The sequence below is a fragment of the Mustela nivalis genome (genome assembly GCF_964662115.1).
Source record: "Mustela nivalis genome assembly, chromosome: 1".
NCBI lineage: Eukaryota > Metazoa > Chordata > Mammalia > Carnivora > Mustelidae > Mustela > Mustela nivalis.
Genome location: NC_139020.1, coordinates 177,824,020 through 177,842,365, shown reverse-complemented (window position 1 = coordinate 177,842,365; position 18,346 = coordinate 177,824,020). Strand labels below are relative to the sequence as shown.

At 43.8% G+C, this 18,346-nt stretch overlaps 1 protein-coding gene across 2 annotated transcripts in view; it reads right to left on the bottom strand.

The window, feature by feature from the left end:
* Nucleotides 1-18,346, bottom strand: part of EIF4E3 (eukaryotic translation initiation factor 4E family member 3) — a 40,234-nt gene that overhangs the window by 3,835 nt on the left and 18,053 nt on the right. For both annotated transcript variants that reach the window (XM_082702002.1, XM_082702003.1), the window contains exons 3-6: nucleotides 10,329-10,423; nucleotides 8,763-8,823; nucleotides 6,098-6,164; nucleotides 2,566-2,721 (exon numbers count right to left, since the gene is read on the bottom strand). In XM_082702002.1, the coding sequence (XP_082558128.1) occupies nucleotides 2,566-2,721; nucleotides 6,098-6,164; nucleotides 8,763-8,823; nucleotides 10,329-10,354 (310 nt within the window). In that variant the 5' untranslated portion in view covers nucleotides 10,355-10,423. The remainder of the gene's footprint in view (nucleotides 1-2,565; nucleotides 2,722-6,097; nucleotides 6,165-8,762; nucleotides 8,824-10,328; nucleotides 10,424-18,346) is intronic.

Sequence of the window (18,346 nt, the reverse complement as noted above, 5' to 3'; positions counted from 1 at the left end):
CCATTCTTAGCTGCAGCCCCTGCTGAAGAAGGCAAGGAGGGGGCAGATTTGGCAAAAGGTTCCTAGTGTGCCAACCTCTGCTCTAAATAATTCTCCCATCAGAAAAGATGTCATTCAGCTGCTCTGAAGAACACAACGGAATGGGTATGGGGTGTTGGAAAGGTCTCCCTGTACATTGTGAGTGTCTCTGTCAAATAATTAATCTGTGTCCAAATCCCATATAGCTTAACAACAGCCCACTCATCTCCCCTCCCTCTTGGAGGCCTTGACCCAAGATGCTTGGGCTCTTTCCACACGGGAAATCTGCCATGTCACCTGGCTTCTGTACACTTGTGAATACTTACACAGGATCCTGTTAACAAGACAGAATCAAAGCATGGAGTTGGCCATTCCTAACTTAGCTCACGCTACGACTGTTCTTCATCATGCTGTGAATAAGATTTCTGCCCAAACCTCATTTTTCCAAATCAATTCTGCAGCACGTGGTGTATAATAATCCTACTGAGTAAAGGACTGCCTGCTTTATATAAAATAAAGAGAATTGCTTGTTTTTTCCAATTCAAATTTTTATTTGAATAATCTTTGAGTCTTTAAATGTTAATTTATGCCATTAAAATATGGATTTCTACAGAGACCCTAGCCAGTTCTGCATTACTCACAAACTTCACAATGGCATCTATCTTTAGGGCAACTAGTCAGCTCGATTCAACGGGCCAGGTTGCAGCTTCTCCCCCTTGCTTGGCTTGCCCTCCCCCTTCCTCCCCAAGCCATCACAACAACTAAGCAGTGATTCATCCATGTTCGGTCTTACCTGATTATTACCAGTGCCCTAACAACTCGCCTAACCGCTCAATGGCTTCATTTTCTAGTGAAATACTCCTATCATCTTGGACCTGCTATGAACTGTGTTACTTGGAAATTTAATCAGAGAATTTTGAAGCAGAAGGAACCTTGGAGATCATTTAAGACCAACCTCCTCAATAGTCTGATGACAAAGTAAAAGGACAAGAAAAGTGTGATCTGCTCGAGGTCCCATGGTTAAGGGGAACAAAAATTCAGAGGGCCTGACTTGATGATCCCAAATTTGCTTCTCTCCTCGTTTGAGTGGGTTCAAAGGTAGGAAAGACTCCTGTAGCCCCATTTGTAAGTGGCCATGAAATATACTTCCTTCCAGAGAGTTAGTCTCATGAAGCAGAAAAAAAATAAGAAAAGACCCTTGGTGACCTTTCAATTAATATGTGGATTGAAATACAATTAGGGTTCCCCAAGGACTGAAAATTGTATCCATAAATGTGCAGTTTCCACACTGCACAGCCAAGAATCCACTTCGGCAGGGCCATTTTTCTGTCTCTTTTATTGAAACTTTTATTTAAAATTCAGGAGCTAAGCACCTGCTGAATATCTACAGCAACATATCAGTCTTGTTGCTTAAAATCTAAATCCCTTGGCCTGTGATTTTATGATTCCTTCGAGGGAGGCCTTTGTTTTAATAACCTCTGTCATACCAAGACAATCCCAAAAGAACATTTGATTTTTTTTTTCCCTCCTTTTTGGCAAGGGGTCGGGAAAAGTGAAACAATAATGGAGTGTATTTCAACAAGACTGAGATGCACTCCTCACCCCACATCAGAAGACCCCTGGCATCAATAATACATCATAGTTTAATTGGGCGTCTTTTATTTTTCTCTCTTGGTGATTATAAAATAATACTTATCATCAAAGGCATCTTAGAGTCAATGAAATTCCACACAGTTAAAAAAAAAAACACCAAAAAAAAAAAAAAACAAAAAACACTGGGTTATTGACTCTTGGAATGGTTTGGGAAACGGGAATTCATCAGATGTATGTAGAGGGCTGTCGGTACATTTCTCGAACTCACTGTTAAAAGGGTAACCTGCAGTTTGATCTACCAAACATTCATTTAATCGTACTAAGCTGTTTTCATTATGAAAAAGATGACTTTTTCAAAAGAGCACACAAAAGCAATGAACATGAATCATGATGGAAACAATGGGTCCACACACCTATTCATACTGTTAACATTTCACCACTGTGCGTGAATTCTCTTTCGTTCTGTGTCACAGTCCTCCGTAATGAGGAAGTATTAGCATTTCAGTAGCACATTCAATCACCCCTGCGCTCAGAATGAGTTCCTCCACAAATATAGATGTTATACATTATAAATTCCTGTTTATGAAGGGATGATTGAATATCTACCTGCCAGCTCATATAATAGAATTCTTGTTATTCTTGTTTCAAACAGAAGGTAATTTTTTCCTGAGAGTGACAAATTTAAGGTCAGGTTTAAATTTCCAAAATAACCAATACAACACGTATCACCTTTTCTGATCCATGTGTTTGGGTGACAATAAAAGCTCATTTTAATTTCTTGATACTGAACCTTTTTTTTTTTTTTAAACACTTACATGTATTTTATCAAATTATTTTCTGGATTATAAAATTTTGAGTGATTCTGCCTTCACCTCATTTGCAACATAGTCTCTACCTTTTTAAAAGTAATCATAGAATAAACTAGAAAGTAATAACTGAAAATAGAGCACTTACGTTTATAAAATACTGCTTTAAAAGATATGTGGGGCAGAAGTTCATAGATCTTTTCTAACACGGTCGCTTCACCCACTAGAGAGGCGTTTACATTCCAGACTTGGACGACATCTTCCCGGTCGCGAACGCTGACACTGACTCCTATGACTTCGTCATCTGAGGGGAAGGCAGGGAATAAAGAAATGAGCAGTAATTCCAAGTCTGTCTGCATTGTTTCTTAGCACTTATCATCACAGCTATAAGTTACGGATAAGATAATAAAAAGGTGGCACGAAAGAACACATGATAAATACTGTTTCTAGGGGAACCGCTGGACAAAAAGCAAGTTAGTGGACAAAAGCTGCAACAGGCATGTCACACTGACCCAGGGACTTAGATAAACATCGTGTTCCAGCCAAACGAATTTTCCAGATAAGTAATTTATCCTTTTTAACATGTTACCAAAGCTTTTTGACTTATTTCTCCGTCTGTTTTGAGGAGACTTTTTCTAAAATGGGTTGCATAATGCTCTGTCCTCTGAAAGCCAAGTGAACTCAAATGAACTTTTCCTTGATGCTTGACTGTCTTTGTTAAGAACAGCAAGTATTTTTCTGGACTTCCTGCCAAGTGTTCAGAGATCGTGGGGTGGTTAGTGCTATTTGCCCCAATCCTAACTGGACCCAGACCATGTGTTCTTAGCTGCTCATTCTGTTTCTGCGTGGTTTGCTGGTCTGCCCGTTCTTTTTTCATGCTTTCTGCTCCCCAGCGCTCCTCTCCGGCTACTCCCCTTCAGGTTATGGCGTTTTGAACTTTGGGCTAGAGAACCAATGACCACCTGTCAGCACTGTGTATAAACTGAGAGTAAATATCTGAGTGTGGCTCTGCTAGTCTAATACTTCTGTGAATGGACATTAAAGCATTCATCAATACTGATTCGTGTAGGTCTGTTATCTATTTTTAACTAGATTCTGGGCTGGGGGCTACTCTGTAGATATTTGAGAAGGATGGCCAGATAAGGAAGACTCTGGACCATCAAATGCTTCCTTGCACCCACTCTGTGTCTTTTAATTTGTGGCAAAATGACAGGAATAAAGGGTTTTGACTCCTGGTTTATATGCTCATGCCATATTAATGAAACAGAGTTGGCTCTCTGTACTTGAGTGCCCAGGATGCAAAAGATGAGCATTATCAAAATTAGGAAATTTTGCTTTAGTTAATATGCTTTGTCTAATTTGCCTAATTTGCTCTAAATCTGTGCATCTAAATATTTATATCATCAATTTTTCCAATTGTCTTCTGGGGGTTAAAACATGCCAGTATTCTAATATAATTTAAAAGAGGGCACGTCTAATTTACTACAGGAATTCATCTTCAGTAAAATCATTCCTTTGTTTCCTCCTTCCTTCCCTCCACTGCTTCACTCCCTCCCTTCTTTTCTTCTGATTGTGTACGATTTGACACTAAATGATGCCATTTATATCACCATTTGAAAACAGGCAAGACTGGCTTATGGTATCAGAAGCCAGACTGGTGGCCACCTTTGGGAGGAAAGGAGGGGAAGAAGGGGTTCTGGGGTGCGAGTAATGTTCCACTTGCTCCCTGATCTGGATGCAGTTTTGGGGATCTATTGCCTTTGTGACTATTTATCAAGCTGTACACATTACAATTGGTGTACTTTTTGGTATGTATGTCACAACTAAATCAAAATTTCGAAAAAAAAAAAAAAATAGGAAGGACCTAATCCCAGCCATTCCTTAGCCAAGAGAAACATTGTTGCATCAAAAATTTTTAGTTCAGGTTTCTCATTTTTGAATTTACGCCTGCAACAGGCACTTGGTCGAGCTCAAGAACCTATGTGCATGGAAAATCAACACATCAAGAGGGAAGCCCTGTGCATGTATTTTCATTACCATTTTCGAGAATGGCCATGAAGACACTAGATCAGCCTTTTAGGGAAACATCAGCATTCTTCGGTCTTTGGGGATGGCCCATTTCTACACTCTTGGCCAGAGGGTGCTGTAATTGATGGCTGTTGGATCTGCTGAGCCGTCCAGATTTCAGTTTGGCTTGGCTCTTGATAACCAGGCAGCTCCTACCAGCCTAGCACTTTCAGAAGCGGCGTGGTCAAAGGCTGCAACTCTTACGCAAGGCAGATCTGTCAGCAATCATGTAATATTCATAAGTAGAATCAACCGGCAAAACCCTAATTATTTTAGGGGACTGGCAGAAGAGTGAGGAGGAGCCACTGTTTAAAGATGGGGGAAGTAAGGCTTGGAGAGACTGGCCAGCTTGCTCCAGGTGGCAGAGCGGGGGTCACAGCAGAGCTAACGTGTAACACACAGTTAATGGTGCACCGGTTTCCTAACTCAACTACGGAACAACAGGCCTTCTTTACTCAATCCTGCCTGTTTATTATTACTTAGACTGTTTTCCCGGGGTTCTGGAAACAGGAATAATTTGCACAGGGAACTTCCTCTCCCAGGGATTTATGTGTTTATAATTATGCCTAGGACATATTTTTGGCTCCATATTGTGAAGTTGCTAACTATTCCCTGTTAACATAGAAGGAATCTGTACTCTTAAGACAATTTCATCTCATCCCAGGTTTTGTCTGAAGGGAACAAAAACTGGTGTTAATAAGGAAGCAAAACAAAAGGAGAATTATGGAAACGGCTAGTAAGTGAATTTGAAGGTTGCCAGGCAATGACTTGGCTGAGGTGGGGGGCCCAAAGTTAGCACCATCTAAGGCACCTGGGGACTAATTAATCAGTACTAATTAGCTAAGAAAAAAAAATTTAACTCAAAGATGAACAGGTAAAGTGTTACTTTAAATGTCACCTCAGAAGGGTTCTGAAGTAACTAGCCGGGAAGAAAACAAAATGTTAAGCATGCAATTCAACTCTTCTCTTTGAGTGGTTTCATCATAAAAACAAAGCAATATAAAAGTGGACTTCATGGAGGCTCTGAGAAATTCACCCAGTATTTGAAAATGTCTGAGGACCTTCTATCTGAGCTTCTGTTGTGGGGTTACAAGTCCTGGGGTGAGTACATCCCCTCCTCGCCTTTGTAAGGCTCTTTGAGCAGGGGCCCAAGAGTGGGACAGGAGGAAGGGAGAAAAACCAGGGGGGACACAAGGGACTGTGGTGTCACTCCACACTCCACTAGACACCACTTACCCCTCTGGAAGAACTGGAATGAGAAGTCTAACACAAACTGTGTCAAGAACCAACTGATACTAAATTTTCTTTTCTTTCCTTTTCACTTATTGATTTTAGACAGATGTTTGTGGATACCACTAACATGAGCTATGTGAGGAAAAAGATATGTACATACACATATGTACATACATTTAACACACATAAATATGTATGTGTACATACACATATGACACAAAATGCCATGATCACATGAAAAAAAACCTATAACTTCACAGTTACCGAGTAAAGAACTTCGAAACAGGTCAAAAGTCAAACACGCAGAAACAAATGTCTCCAAGTGACAAGCACAAGCCAAGCAGACACGAGCAGGTGACCGACGGCATGGGCTTCTTTACCTGCAGCGGCACAGTCTGTGAACTGTTCCCCGATTGTCGCTAACAACAACTCTTTCCAAACTGTGGACTGGCATGGGAAAAGAATAAAAAACAGCAAACAAAACAAAACAAAAAAACAAATCAAAACAAAAACCAAAAAAAAAAACAAAAACAAAAATAAAACAAAACCAGAAACAAAAGAAACAAAAACCAATAACAACACATATATTTTTAGACAAGTATCTTCAACAAGTCACATTTCTTTCAGCTTCACATGCATTGTTCTTATCCATTATTTGAAGCCCACAGACATCCCCGGGTCACAGGTGTCAACACTCAATAGTGGCATATATTGTATCGCTTCACAAGTAACTTTACACAGATCGATACCAGGGATCCAAAGTCACAAACTTTGTGTCCGTAACACTTTGTGTCCAAAGCCACAGAGTCAATCTCTAGTGAAACCATGATGAAGTTCAAAAGAATGGGATGGGTGGTGGGTAATGCTTTCAAATGACTCAGAAGGTTCCAATTCCTTGAGATTTCACGGATTCAAAATGTATCAATTGATTAGAGTTGAAAGCTATTAGTAAAATCCTTCTCTCCAAAACCCTTCCTTGTCTGTTCTTCTGGCAATTTACGAGGTACTTAAGAGGTTACCGCAGTGATGAGCTCTTAAGGAAGTTTAGAGACTTGCAAATTCCCATCCAGCGGAGACACACTGCTACATCAAGGGGCAGAACTTGATGTGTGTGTGTGCACGCGTCTCTTGGAAGACTCAGTTCGTGTTCCCACCCACCTCCTGCAAGTGAGAAACCTGGAGTCCCTTCTACCCAAGGGACTACTGGGACTACTCAGGCCATCCAGTCAACAGCCAGCAAGCGCTCACAGGCAGCCGGGGGCATAAAAGTTCTTATAGTTATTCCCCCTCAAAAAGCTCTTGGTCCTATGTATCTTCCTTGCCAGAGCTAACAGGCCCTAAACTCTCCCAGAACTGGGTTTGAATCTTGCCAGGCTGCTTGGTCAGGGAGCAGACAGACTAAGGGAATATCAGTTTCCTCAGGCGAGCGGGGAATAACAACAGGCTGATCTCCCAGGGCTGCTGTGACCATGAAATTAGTCAACAAATGTATTCAAAGGGCTTAGCACTGTGACTGCAGCAAAAGAAGTTAATACTTAAAATCTGTTCCACAAATAGCAACAAGTTTGCTCTATGCCAGGTGCTCGCTACATATTAACTATAAATAATGGTGTTTATTACTATGTCCTAATACATTGAAAGCAGCCTAGCTGAATTTTTAACCAAGATGATAGCTGTTAAGCACCAGGAGCTTTCACTCGCAAGAGAGAATGTCTTTTCCCTTTTCTAGATGCTCCCTTTGGCTCCGCTGGTCTCCCTTCTGGAGATCATCCTCTCCATTCTCTTCGTCCCACCTGTGGCGTCTTACACTTTCATGATGAAGTTGAGAGCATTGCAAGTAAGTTAGGGGAAAGGGGAGGTTCCCTCCCCCGCTGTGACATCAGACAAGGTTGGCCCACCAGACCCCACTCCTCCACAAGTGGCAGTGAGTGAAAAGGACACCTGTACAGACGTCAATGTGCTAGTATCTGTGACGGCAGATGAACGAGGAGAGAAAGGACGAACGTGCCCATCAGCTACCGTTCATCACACGCGGACATCACACATTTGTATCTACCAACACTCAAAGTCTGGTGTGAGTCAATCAAGCACATGAAAAGGAAACCGTGCTCTCGCTGAAATTAAAAACTTACGTTCTCTCCTCTTAAAGGTGTGGGGCAGGAGGAGCTTCGCAGGCCTTGCCTGGTGGTTGGCTGCCCTGACATTTTTGGGAAAGCCAAGTAACAGGCAAATCCTGGAGCTATGCATCTTGGGGACAGTCTGCTTCATTAACAAATAAATCTGGTCACATCTTTAGGTTTGTGCTTATAGGGAAATGACTCAAGCCTATGGGTCTCTGGAGACACTGTAATTCTTTGAGCTTATCCACATGAAAGAAACCATGAAGAGTTGATTCGGGTAGCTTCTGCCCTTTCATCCATTTTCAAAGAAGTGTTTTGGTTTCCCAAAGCTTAAGAATGGGTTCGAATGTTCACTTTTTAGTCAGTAGGATGAATTTGAGCCTATTCTAGAAAATCTCGGTTTCTGAGACTTGACCACAAGAAACCAGTTGTCTCATAGGCCATCCTACCAAGCCGACTCTCCCCGGTCCCACAGGGAGGCTGGGCACAACTTTACACGAACCCCCCCGACATGGTGTGATGCGTGGCCTCCCAAGCATCCCTGTGTCCTCACCAAGCTCAGTGGAGGAAGGACCAGGCTTGGGTGGGCGGGGATGTGCTTCTCTCTCATATACCAACTTCCTTATGCTAGTCATGAGGAAATGACCGCCAGCATCAGCCTTTCTGTAAAGTTTAGAAGCGTGCAGCTCTTCGGAATTTTCGATACAGTCCCACGGCTGCACCGTTTCTGTACAGAAACACGGTACTACCTTTTCAAGGTGACACTGGGAGGCAGAAATTCACGAGGTCAGAACAGATTTTCTCACCCCCAGTCCTGCTCTGAGAGGACCAAGTGGGCTGCCTAAATAGCCCCAGATGCTCACCACAAGCAGTCAACAACAACCCAGCCACAGCCAGTTCTAGAAGAGGACCGGAACAAACCTACCGTGCTGTCCTTGGGGACTTTCATCTTCCATACGCCACCCTTCGCATTACTCTCCTCTTCCCTGGATCAGAGACCGAGGTTTGAAATTAGACTCAAGGATTAAGTAACTCTACATGCATTTAATTTATCCACAAATGGCATTAAAAATGACAAACCATGGAACATTCTTCAATAAATTCTCCCGCAGCCCTTTTACTGTAAAAGGAAGTGGAGGAAAGAAAAAGAAAGGGGGTGAAGATGGGAAGGGAAGAAACTGGGATTCAGTGGCCACATGGGCAGGGGTGGCAATGGGCCACCAGCTGCTCACCTTGAAGCAGGTGGCGATGAGAGGTTCCCTATGCTGTCTGGGAAAGGACAATCAATACAAGTGCTTTACACGCGTGAAAGCCATTACGCTTCAGCACCGCATTCATGGCATTGCCTTGTCCAAGTCTCATATCGACCTTCCACTCTATGCCTGATAGGAGACTCGGCCCCAGTGGTGGGCACTCGCCATGATTTCCTATTTAGTATCTGCCTGCTCATCTGGTAAAAGCACCCTGATTTCCCTTTAAGGAGCTACTTGTCCCCTACTTCTATGTCAGACCCATTCTGATAGGGCTGATGCCGCATTCTAGCCTCAAAGATGGGCTTCTGACCCAGGTTTGCTATGAAAATACTGCCTCTTTCTAGGCCTTGTGATTGCCCAGTGATGGAAAGAACCCGTGGTGGGCCAAGGACAGTCAGCCCTGGCATCAGATGGGGTCTGGTGAAGGCTGAGAGCGATAAACTTGGAGGGTGTAAGACGGCAGCTCCCAAGACCCATGCCGCCGCTCCGGAGACAGAGCCTCTCTGAAAAATTACACCAACTCTGAGGAAAGCAAAGCAAATCTGACGGAGTGTGTCAGATTCCTAATAACATCTGAGTGCTTGGGTATGGCAGAAATCAGCCCTACCAGGGGACATCTCCGTTACTTAGAACACGCAAGGGACACGATATACGAGTTTATTCCTAATTGGGACTCCAGCCCAAGCAAACTGGCTCATCGTCTACTACTCTCATCATGACACCAAGCTATTAAAGAAGGATCCCTTCCTCTAGACCCTGGGCTGTGCCTGATTCCCACACTTTTGTGGGGTCCATGTGAGAGACGTCTCTGAGGTTCGAGCGCACAGCAGACGTGCATACTCCACCTGATCCTCTCATCTCCCAGCAGCCTAGAAGCTTCTATACCCCACGGTCTAGGTCATTATCGTGCAAATGAAAGAACAAACCAAAATGCAGCAACGCCCCATACAAAGGAGCTGCATCATAAGTCTGGCGTGTGAACAATGACCTATTTTTGGTGAGACCACAATGGGGTGTTCAGTGGGGAACACTGAGAAAACTACTCATCATTGTGGAGCCCAGGGTGAAGGGGAAAGTTGGGGCAGCAGCTTCCTTCGTAATTAAGAGCTGAAATTACTTTCCATCATTACCGGGAGAAGATGACTTTGGCATTCCAATTTGGCATGAAGTAAATATTTTATGAGGTTCACAACCACTTCCCTCCCGCCTTAACCTCAAATTACAAGTTAGACACTTACCAAAGTGGTCGCCTCTCTCCTCTCATTAAATGATAACTACATCTCAAAGGCAGGCTAGTCACAGGAGGGATATTATTGTACACACTCCAGAATATCTTCAAAAGAAAAACACTTTGTTTAATATACCCAGTATTGATTTACTGTGCCACCAGATTATAAAATTAATGCATTAAAGGAAAAAAAAAAGCCAGTTCTCATTAAATCCTATCCATTTGAAATAGATTTTCTTTTCAGTAATCTTTCTAGTTTTCTGCTAGGAAATGTAACAGCATTAAAGAATGTTCCTTGCTGATGGTGGGCCAAGTTCTTCGCTTCCCAGGAAGCTACGGCTATTTAACGAACTTCCGTATGCAATGTATCTCCGTGTAAACCTGGGCAAGGACCTTACTGTTGACTTTTCCAGCAGGTGGATGGCATCTGATACAGACCTGAGTGCTGAATATATGTAATGAACCTTATTTCCTTGTAACACAGACCACTTTCTTTCAAAGTCCAGAAGGAAACTGTTCCACTTTGGATTAGGGGATGGCTTATGGAGGAGGAGGCGGCAAAGAGAGATCACCTTATGCACTCTCTTCTTTCCTCTCCCCTCCTAGAAGGAATAGGGAACAGCTCAGTTACTAAAGCAACAAGTTGCCCCAAATATGGGAGCACACGTTTCTGTCCTCCCCAAATGCATATACTGAAACCCTAACCTCCAAGGGAATGGAATTAGGAGGTATGGTCTTTGGGAGCTAATGAGGTCAGAAGAATAGAACCCCCAGGATGAGATTAGTATCTCAACAAGAAAAGAAGGAGAACAAGCCCTCTTTCTCTTTTGGATGTCTGCATATAACAAGAACAGGGCTATCTGTCTATAAACCAGGAAGATGGCCTTTACCAGAACCCAGCCATGCAAGCACCCTGATCTTGGACTTCTAGCCCCCAGACCTGTGAGAGATCAATGTCTACTGTTTAAGCCCTCCAGACTACAGTATTCTCTTATAGCAACTGGAACTTACTCAGATGCAGAGTGGCCAGTGGACAAAAACAGATTTCAGAAAAATAAGAGAATAAGAATGACACCAATAAGAGTAGTTCCTAATAGTGGCCCTGTTATACCAACTTTTACATATGCCTGTCATCTATCCTTCCAACAGCCTCATTGGGGGCACGGTTACTACTCCTATTTTATACATAAGGGAATGCAGGCATCGAGACTCATCTGCCTAAGAGTCAGTGTTTGGTATGACCACAGGGATTAGGATGAGGATTCAGTTTACAAATAAGAAAGCCCTTCCCAGACTGTTGGGAATGGGCCATCATAACACTGCATTATGAATGCTACACAAACAAGAAATACCACTCTGTGTGGTAGGGTAAGCAAAGGGTGGCTGGGTGGGTCTTCAGGTAGATCTGAGGGAAACAGCCTGAGCAACACAACAACCAGAAAAATAAATCCTAGGGCTTCTGCCACAGAATAACATCAGCGGAATGAAAGTTTATATACGCTGAATGATAAGTCTTAGGAGTTGTTCAAGCCTGTCTGGTGTAAAAACTAAAGCCCAATTAATTGCAAGGACAGCAACAACGAAATAGAAGATAAAACTGAAAACAGCCACCTTGATCCCTTATACTAAAGCGGTACCACGTAAGGAACAGCTGGAAGTAGGTCAGTCGTGCCAGCAGGGCATATGTGCAGGAAAAAAACCTACTATGTATGGGCTTCAGTACTACGCAGTGTTTCAGGCATCCATGGGGGGGGCTTGGAAGACACCCCTGCTAGATATGGGGGGGGATGCCCATAAACATGATAGAGAAACAGTTTCAGGAAGGAGTCCAGCATTACACACTCCTGAGACCCTCCTCCTGCTTCGAGAAAGTAAAAGCGCTCTTTCTCCAGAAGCTTGAAATTCATGATCGTGTTCTCTGTACACATTTTAAGTTTTGTTGAAAGACCTGAATTTGGGGTGCCTGGGTGGCTCAGTGGGTTAAAGCCTCTGCCTTCCGCTCAGGTCAGGATCCCAGAGTCCTGGGGTCGAGCCCCACATCTGTCTCTCTGCTCAGCAGGCAGCCTGCATCCCACCCCCACCCCCACCCCCAACCCCGCCTGCCTCTCTGCCTACTTGTGATCTCTGTCTGTCAAATAAATAAAATCTTTAAAAAAAGAAAAGAAAAAGACCTAAATCTTACTATCAATAGGGACTTGCCCATAGATTTCAAAAGCCTAAAATTTTTAGAATTCCTATAATTAATTCAAAGTGGCCTGCAAACAGCAGCTTGGAGTAAAACTAAGCACAACGTTGATAAATCAGAGCCAAGTGCTTTTTTCAAAAGCCTGAAATGATCCCCTGGGGTGAGGGAAGGTATAAAAGTCAGGCATCCTTCATTTGGGCAACATTGGCAGGCACCAGTCATGAGGAGGTACTGTGATGAGCTCTTGGGGGAACAGAACTGAACATGTGAGGGCCAGCCTTGCCCACGGAGCCCACATGTCAGTGGGTAAGTTTTCAAGCATCATTCAGGGACCCTCTGTGAAGAATGGAGGCAGGGCAGATGGTGGTCCTGCAAAGCTAAAAATTCAAGTCTAGCTGCGTTTAGGACCAGAGTTCTCAGGATCACCTTCACAGCTCATGAAGCACTTGCAACCCTAATTTCCTCCTCTACGTATCGAGCAGATACAGCTACTGCATTGGATGATTTAATGGTTAGAGATGAAGTAAGAGTTTGTGATATGCCTCCAGCAAGGAAGCAAGGTGTGGTCAGACTCACGAGACGGTGTGACCAACTGATAAATCCCCAATCTACCAGTTCTGATGGGAGCAATTATGCCCCATCTGATGGTCTTCTGCCAAACAGATAATCCTTCATTACCAGAAAAACTGACAAATTTCTTCCTCAATTTTCTACTGGAATGTTCTGAAGAAATGAGAAAGAGACCGTACTTGAAAATAGTAGCAAAGAAAAAAATGCCGTGTTGTGATAGAGGAGCAGGTGTAAAATAAAATAAAAACACTCAGCAAACACTCTCCCCCACCGGAAAACAACAAAATCCAGAATTTCTTCTGAGGGCCACTGCATCTGAAGCAGGAGAGTACTTTTTAAATAAGAAGCAAGTATTTCTATTCCATAGGAATGGGTTTCTAGATCTAGAGCTTGCTTCCCACCAACTGAATCAATGATATTTGCAGGGAGGACAGAGAGAACCCAGAGCAAACAAGGCAACAAGGGAAGAACTTCAAGGATGTTTTTACCCGACAGCAGACACTGTAGGCTGAAAGCAAAGTGCTTCTGATCGGCAAGAGCTGGGTACTTGAGAGAGAAATGGGTTTTATTTTGAATTCCAAGGCGGCCTGACTTCAAGAGAGAACCCAAGTTGGAAGGACTAATCATCACGTGGGTAAAAATGCAATCAGGGCACTCTCCCACCCTATAGGAAGTTGCCGAATAAATCACAGAGTCTGAATGGGGGAGCTAAGTGGGATTCGTACTTTGAGAGGCGAGAACCCACAGAAAAACCTGGGGAAACACATCAGAGCAGTGTTTCTGCAGAAGGAAGCACTGCTTCCCACATAAGGCCACCAGCGTATACTTCCTTATTAATGTTAATACTTTAAAGGGCACAGGGGCTTCAGAAAATGGAAGTGAAAGCTCAAGAAAGTGGCCAGCCTCGGAAGCTTGTATACCATCATAACAAAGGGTGATAAAGTGCAAAAAGGGAATGAATAAAGGAAAAGGGGTTTGGGGCCCCGACAGGTAGTCCATTGGAGGAAGTGACAGAACCTACATGGGAGTCACCGCTGTGGAGTAAGCTTTGCTATGCAGACTCGAGGGATAAGAAAAGGGGCTACCTTTACAAATGGAAGTTTATGCCACCCTTCAAAGGGAAATTCATGCCTGATGTTAGGCAGACAGGAGAGCACGGCCTTCCTCCCCTGCCTACCGTTTCTCAACTGCCTTCAGCTTAACAGAATTCTTATGCTAGAGTCGCATTTTGAGGGGTGACATATTTTGAGCCCCTTTGGAGACCCAGTTTTACATTTGAAGTGACTAAATTATGTGCAAGACTTCATTTCTGCCTTCAGCCCCCACCAGCACAGTGGCCCCCCGTGCCAAAACACCTGATACCAGGTGTTTTGATGTGACATAACCTTGGTTCAAATCAACAGGCTCAACAATCCAAAAATCAGTTGGCCTAAAACTTACTTACTTCCTTAGGGCTTATACTCCTATTTGTTCAATTGGAATAATGATTCATAATTACTTAGTAACTGAATAAGCTAAAGTCCCTCTGTTTGGTAAACCCAGCCTGGTAGTGAGCCAAAGGAAGGTAGAGAAAAGCCAGCAGAGAGAGAGGACCACGGGTAACCACTGCAGTTCTGTTTCTGCACAAATGGGTGGTGACTGTGAATGCTGATCTCATTATATACATCATGAACAAATTCAATGATAAAGAATCCCGTCTTACTCCAAATTAAGTCTGTGTTCCACAGACCTATGAGGTAGACCTGGCTGCAGGTCCTTCTCTTCGTCTCTTCAACATGGTATGTTTGTGTTTCTTACTCCAGGAAGAAACCTTCCCCCAAACGGTTCATTCCAGGTCATTCTATTGCAGAGGCCACCCATGGTGGGCTGCCCATCTGTGTTCAAAACTTGAATCAATCTTCACCTCCTTCTTCATTGTCAGTACTGACCTATAAACCCCTCTTTCTGAAAGGGGCCGCTCTCGCTCCCCAATGATTTGGAAGGCAATCTGTCATGCTAACTTCGATGATCTGACCACATCACGCCGACCCATGAGGGAGGATGTCTTGACGTCACTGGCAGGACACAGGTACAGAAGGAACATTGTCATAGCTTTAACATGTGGTATGCATTTTTGATAAAGCCTTTCTGTTTATGATAAGTGGTGCTGGATATCCATTTACAGAAAAAACATGAAGTTTCTGTATTATGCAAATTTAAGTAAAAAGTCAGCCAATTTATGCAAAATATTGGGTAGAACACAACACAAGTGGGACACGGTGTGGCAAAACCTTGAAGGGGATAACACAGATGACCGAGGTGGGAGAGAATGCTGCGGAGGAATGGATTTTGGGGGTGGAATTGCTGGGTTTTGCAGCAGCAACGCTAAAAGAGAGTGGGGACGAGGGAGCCCTCCCTTGCAAATACTATTTGGCAGGTAGCTCTTCCTTCTCCCACAGGTAGAATTAGGCTTGCTCAGAAGCTGTGGTTCTCTTCTGTACTGCATCCATTTAGGACATAAAAACACAGGAGAAATGTGGAAAATTTAGAAATGTTTACAAAAGAGTAAACGGAATCAATAAGCATCTGGAAAACGCAACTAGATGAAAAATGGAATTTTCCAAGAACGGCAGGAAAGTAAGGAATAAATTTAACTTCAAGCAAAGAGAATTATTGTTGGCTACAGTGAGTGTCCTTAGCAGGGGTTAGTGGGCTGTCTGGAGGTATGGGCCTCCCCCCACCAACCCCAAGTCAGGGCGGAGTGAAAGGAAAGAAATGATCTAGAAGCGGGGGGGGGGGGGGGGGGCGTGTTCTAGTCCCTGGGGCATGGCAAGGTTGGCTGATTCCACTGGGTGTTTTAGAGCACTAACCTCTCAGTCTCAGTCTCTGCAGCTAATCAATGGGAATAACAATTCCTCCCCCACCCCCATCAACACCTCTGATTTACTGAAGGGCTTTAAAGTACAAAGAGACGTATAAAGCAGTCATTAATAATACAGGATGCTCAATTTCACCCAAAGAGAGATGGGGGGGGGGGATCACAGACACAATCAGGGATGCAGGGTTTTTTTTTAGTGCTGAAAGAGCGAAGGTCCAAGAATTGATATATAATCACAGAATAAGAACACAGGGGAACCGAAGCACGTCCTCAAATGACTTAAAAACTGGCACCAAAGCCAGTTGTTAAATACTCAGGACCGTTCGCAAATGTTGAGGACATGCAGAGGCTGGAATCCCAGAAGTTACTGATAAGTTAAATGTGTTTTCCACAGTCGGGGTGGCAGCAGGAACATCATCTGGGGAACAACTGCTTGAAATCAATCACTGAAAAGGAGTGGCGCGCAGCCGTCTGAGAGAAAACATGACTGAGGGCAACGCGAGAAGATGCTCAGGAGAAGCTGGTGAGCCATGGGAGACGGGCCTCTTCTTATTATTATTATTGGACCTGACCATGGGCTTTTCACCTCCTTGTGCCATTTCACTCTCAGGGCCCCATGATACAATCAGTATTGAGACTGTTCCCATCCTGGAGATGAGTAAGCAGATACAGAGAAGTTAAGCAACTTGTACGAGCAAGTGAGTGGCAGATACAGGATAGGAACCCAGGCAGCGTGACGACGCTACACCCTCACCCACATCCTCGCCTGTCAACTGATGATGCCAAGGGGTAGCATCCAACACCACTTTAGGAAAAGCTGCCAAAGTCTGGGTATGAGGTGCCAAGCACGACTAAGAAACATATGCAATCTCATTTAACCCTAGATCAACCTTAGGGAGTAGGCAGCGCTCTGACCTCAGCCAGACAGATAAGGAAACCAAGGCAGACAGGGGCACATGGGAGATATGAAAGAACCTCCTGACCACTTGGGGCAGTGTTTCATTATCATGGCCCTCTGCCCCACCCCCAAAGAACCCTTTTTTCTAATCACTCCCTTGTGAAATGTTAATACCACAGCAGAGCTGTTCATTTGCTTATGTACTGGATAGACAGCTATGCTTTATGTATAAAAAGAGTAGGATTTTTCACCCCACCAAGGATCAGTTTTTGCCCCCATTAAGAATGGAGCCAACAGCTTACAGGATCGTTATGCAAGTAGTTCGTTGTGGTTCAGGAAAAGTGGTTCATTTCTTAACTTCTCATTTAGTCCTTCGGTCCTTTAGTATGTCCTATACATGTATGTATTTATTTAAAAGATTTTATTTATAAGAGATTTATTTATTTGAGAGAGAGAGAGAGAGAGAGAGAGCGACCTCGTGGTGGGCTCGTGGTGGGAAGGGACAGAGGGAGAGGGGGAGAGGGAAGCCTCAAGCCAACTCCCTGTTCGGTGGAAAGCCTGACAGGGGGCTCGATCCCAGGACCCTGAGATCATGACCCAAGACAAAATCAAGAGTTGGCTACTTAACCAACGGAGCCATCCAGGTGCCCCAATCCTTCGGTATTTATTGGCGGAAAGGAATAACAGACACAAGAGAATATGGTATGGTGTGATTCCATTTACAGAATGTTCAGTAAAACACAGAAAGATATATGGTGATAGAAATGTGAATAGTGGCTGCTTTTGGAAGAGAAGGATAAACAGAAGGAAAGGAGGGACTTTCTGACGATGCAAATCTTTTTTATCTTGATCTGGGTTATGGTTACATGCCTGCATACCTTTGTCAAAACTTATCAAACTGCACACTTACGTAATCTACATTTACCGAATATAAATTATCTCCCAATATAGTTTTCAAGAAAGTATTTCCTAGTATGTGCCAACGGGGGTACTTTAAAAATTGGTCCTGAAGACCCTTTCTGACTTGCTGCTAGATGCCAAGACTCAACCAAATGGTCTGTGGTCACACAGGGTCAGGGAAACAAACAGACCCCACGATCTGACTTTACCAATGTCCGCCCTGGAGTCCCAGGCAGAGATCTGAGGCCTGTGTCATAATGGAGTGGGGAAAAGTCTACTGAGCACCCTCCTAAGTCAAAGGGATCTAAGAACTTCCATTTGAAAACAGGTTTCAAAATCAAGGGTTCCGAGGTTCATACAATGACTACTATGTAAGAGGCAATGAAAGTCCACAACATCACCACAGGGAAAAAGCAAGGGGAAGCCTTTCCTGGAATCGGAGAGCCTTCATTCCTCTGGATAGTGGCCCACGTGCTGCCTTGTGACACTGCTTGTACTTGGCACCACACGATTATTTACGGCAGCACTGTTCTTTTGCTTTCCACATGCTTATGCCATTTTCCCAACTAGATCAGAAATGGACTATGGTCTGGACTGTGTCTTTACATCTGGCTTGGT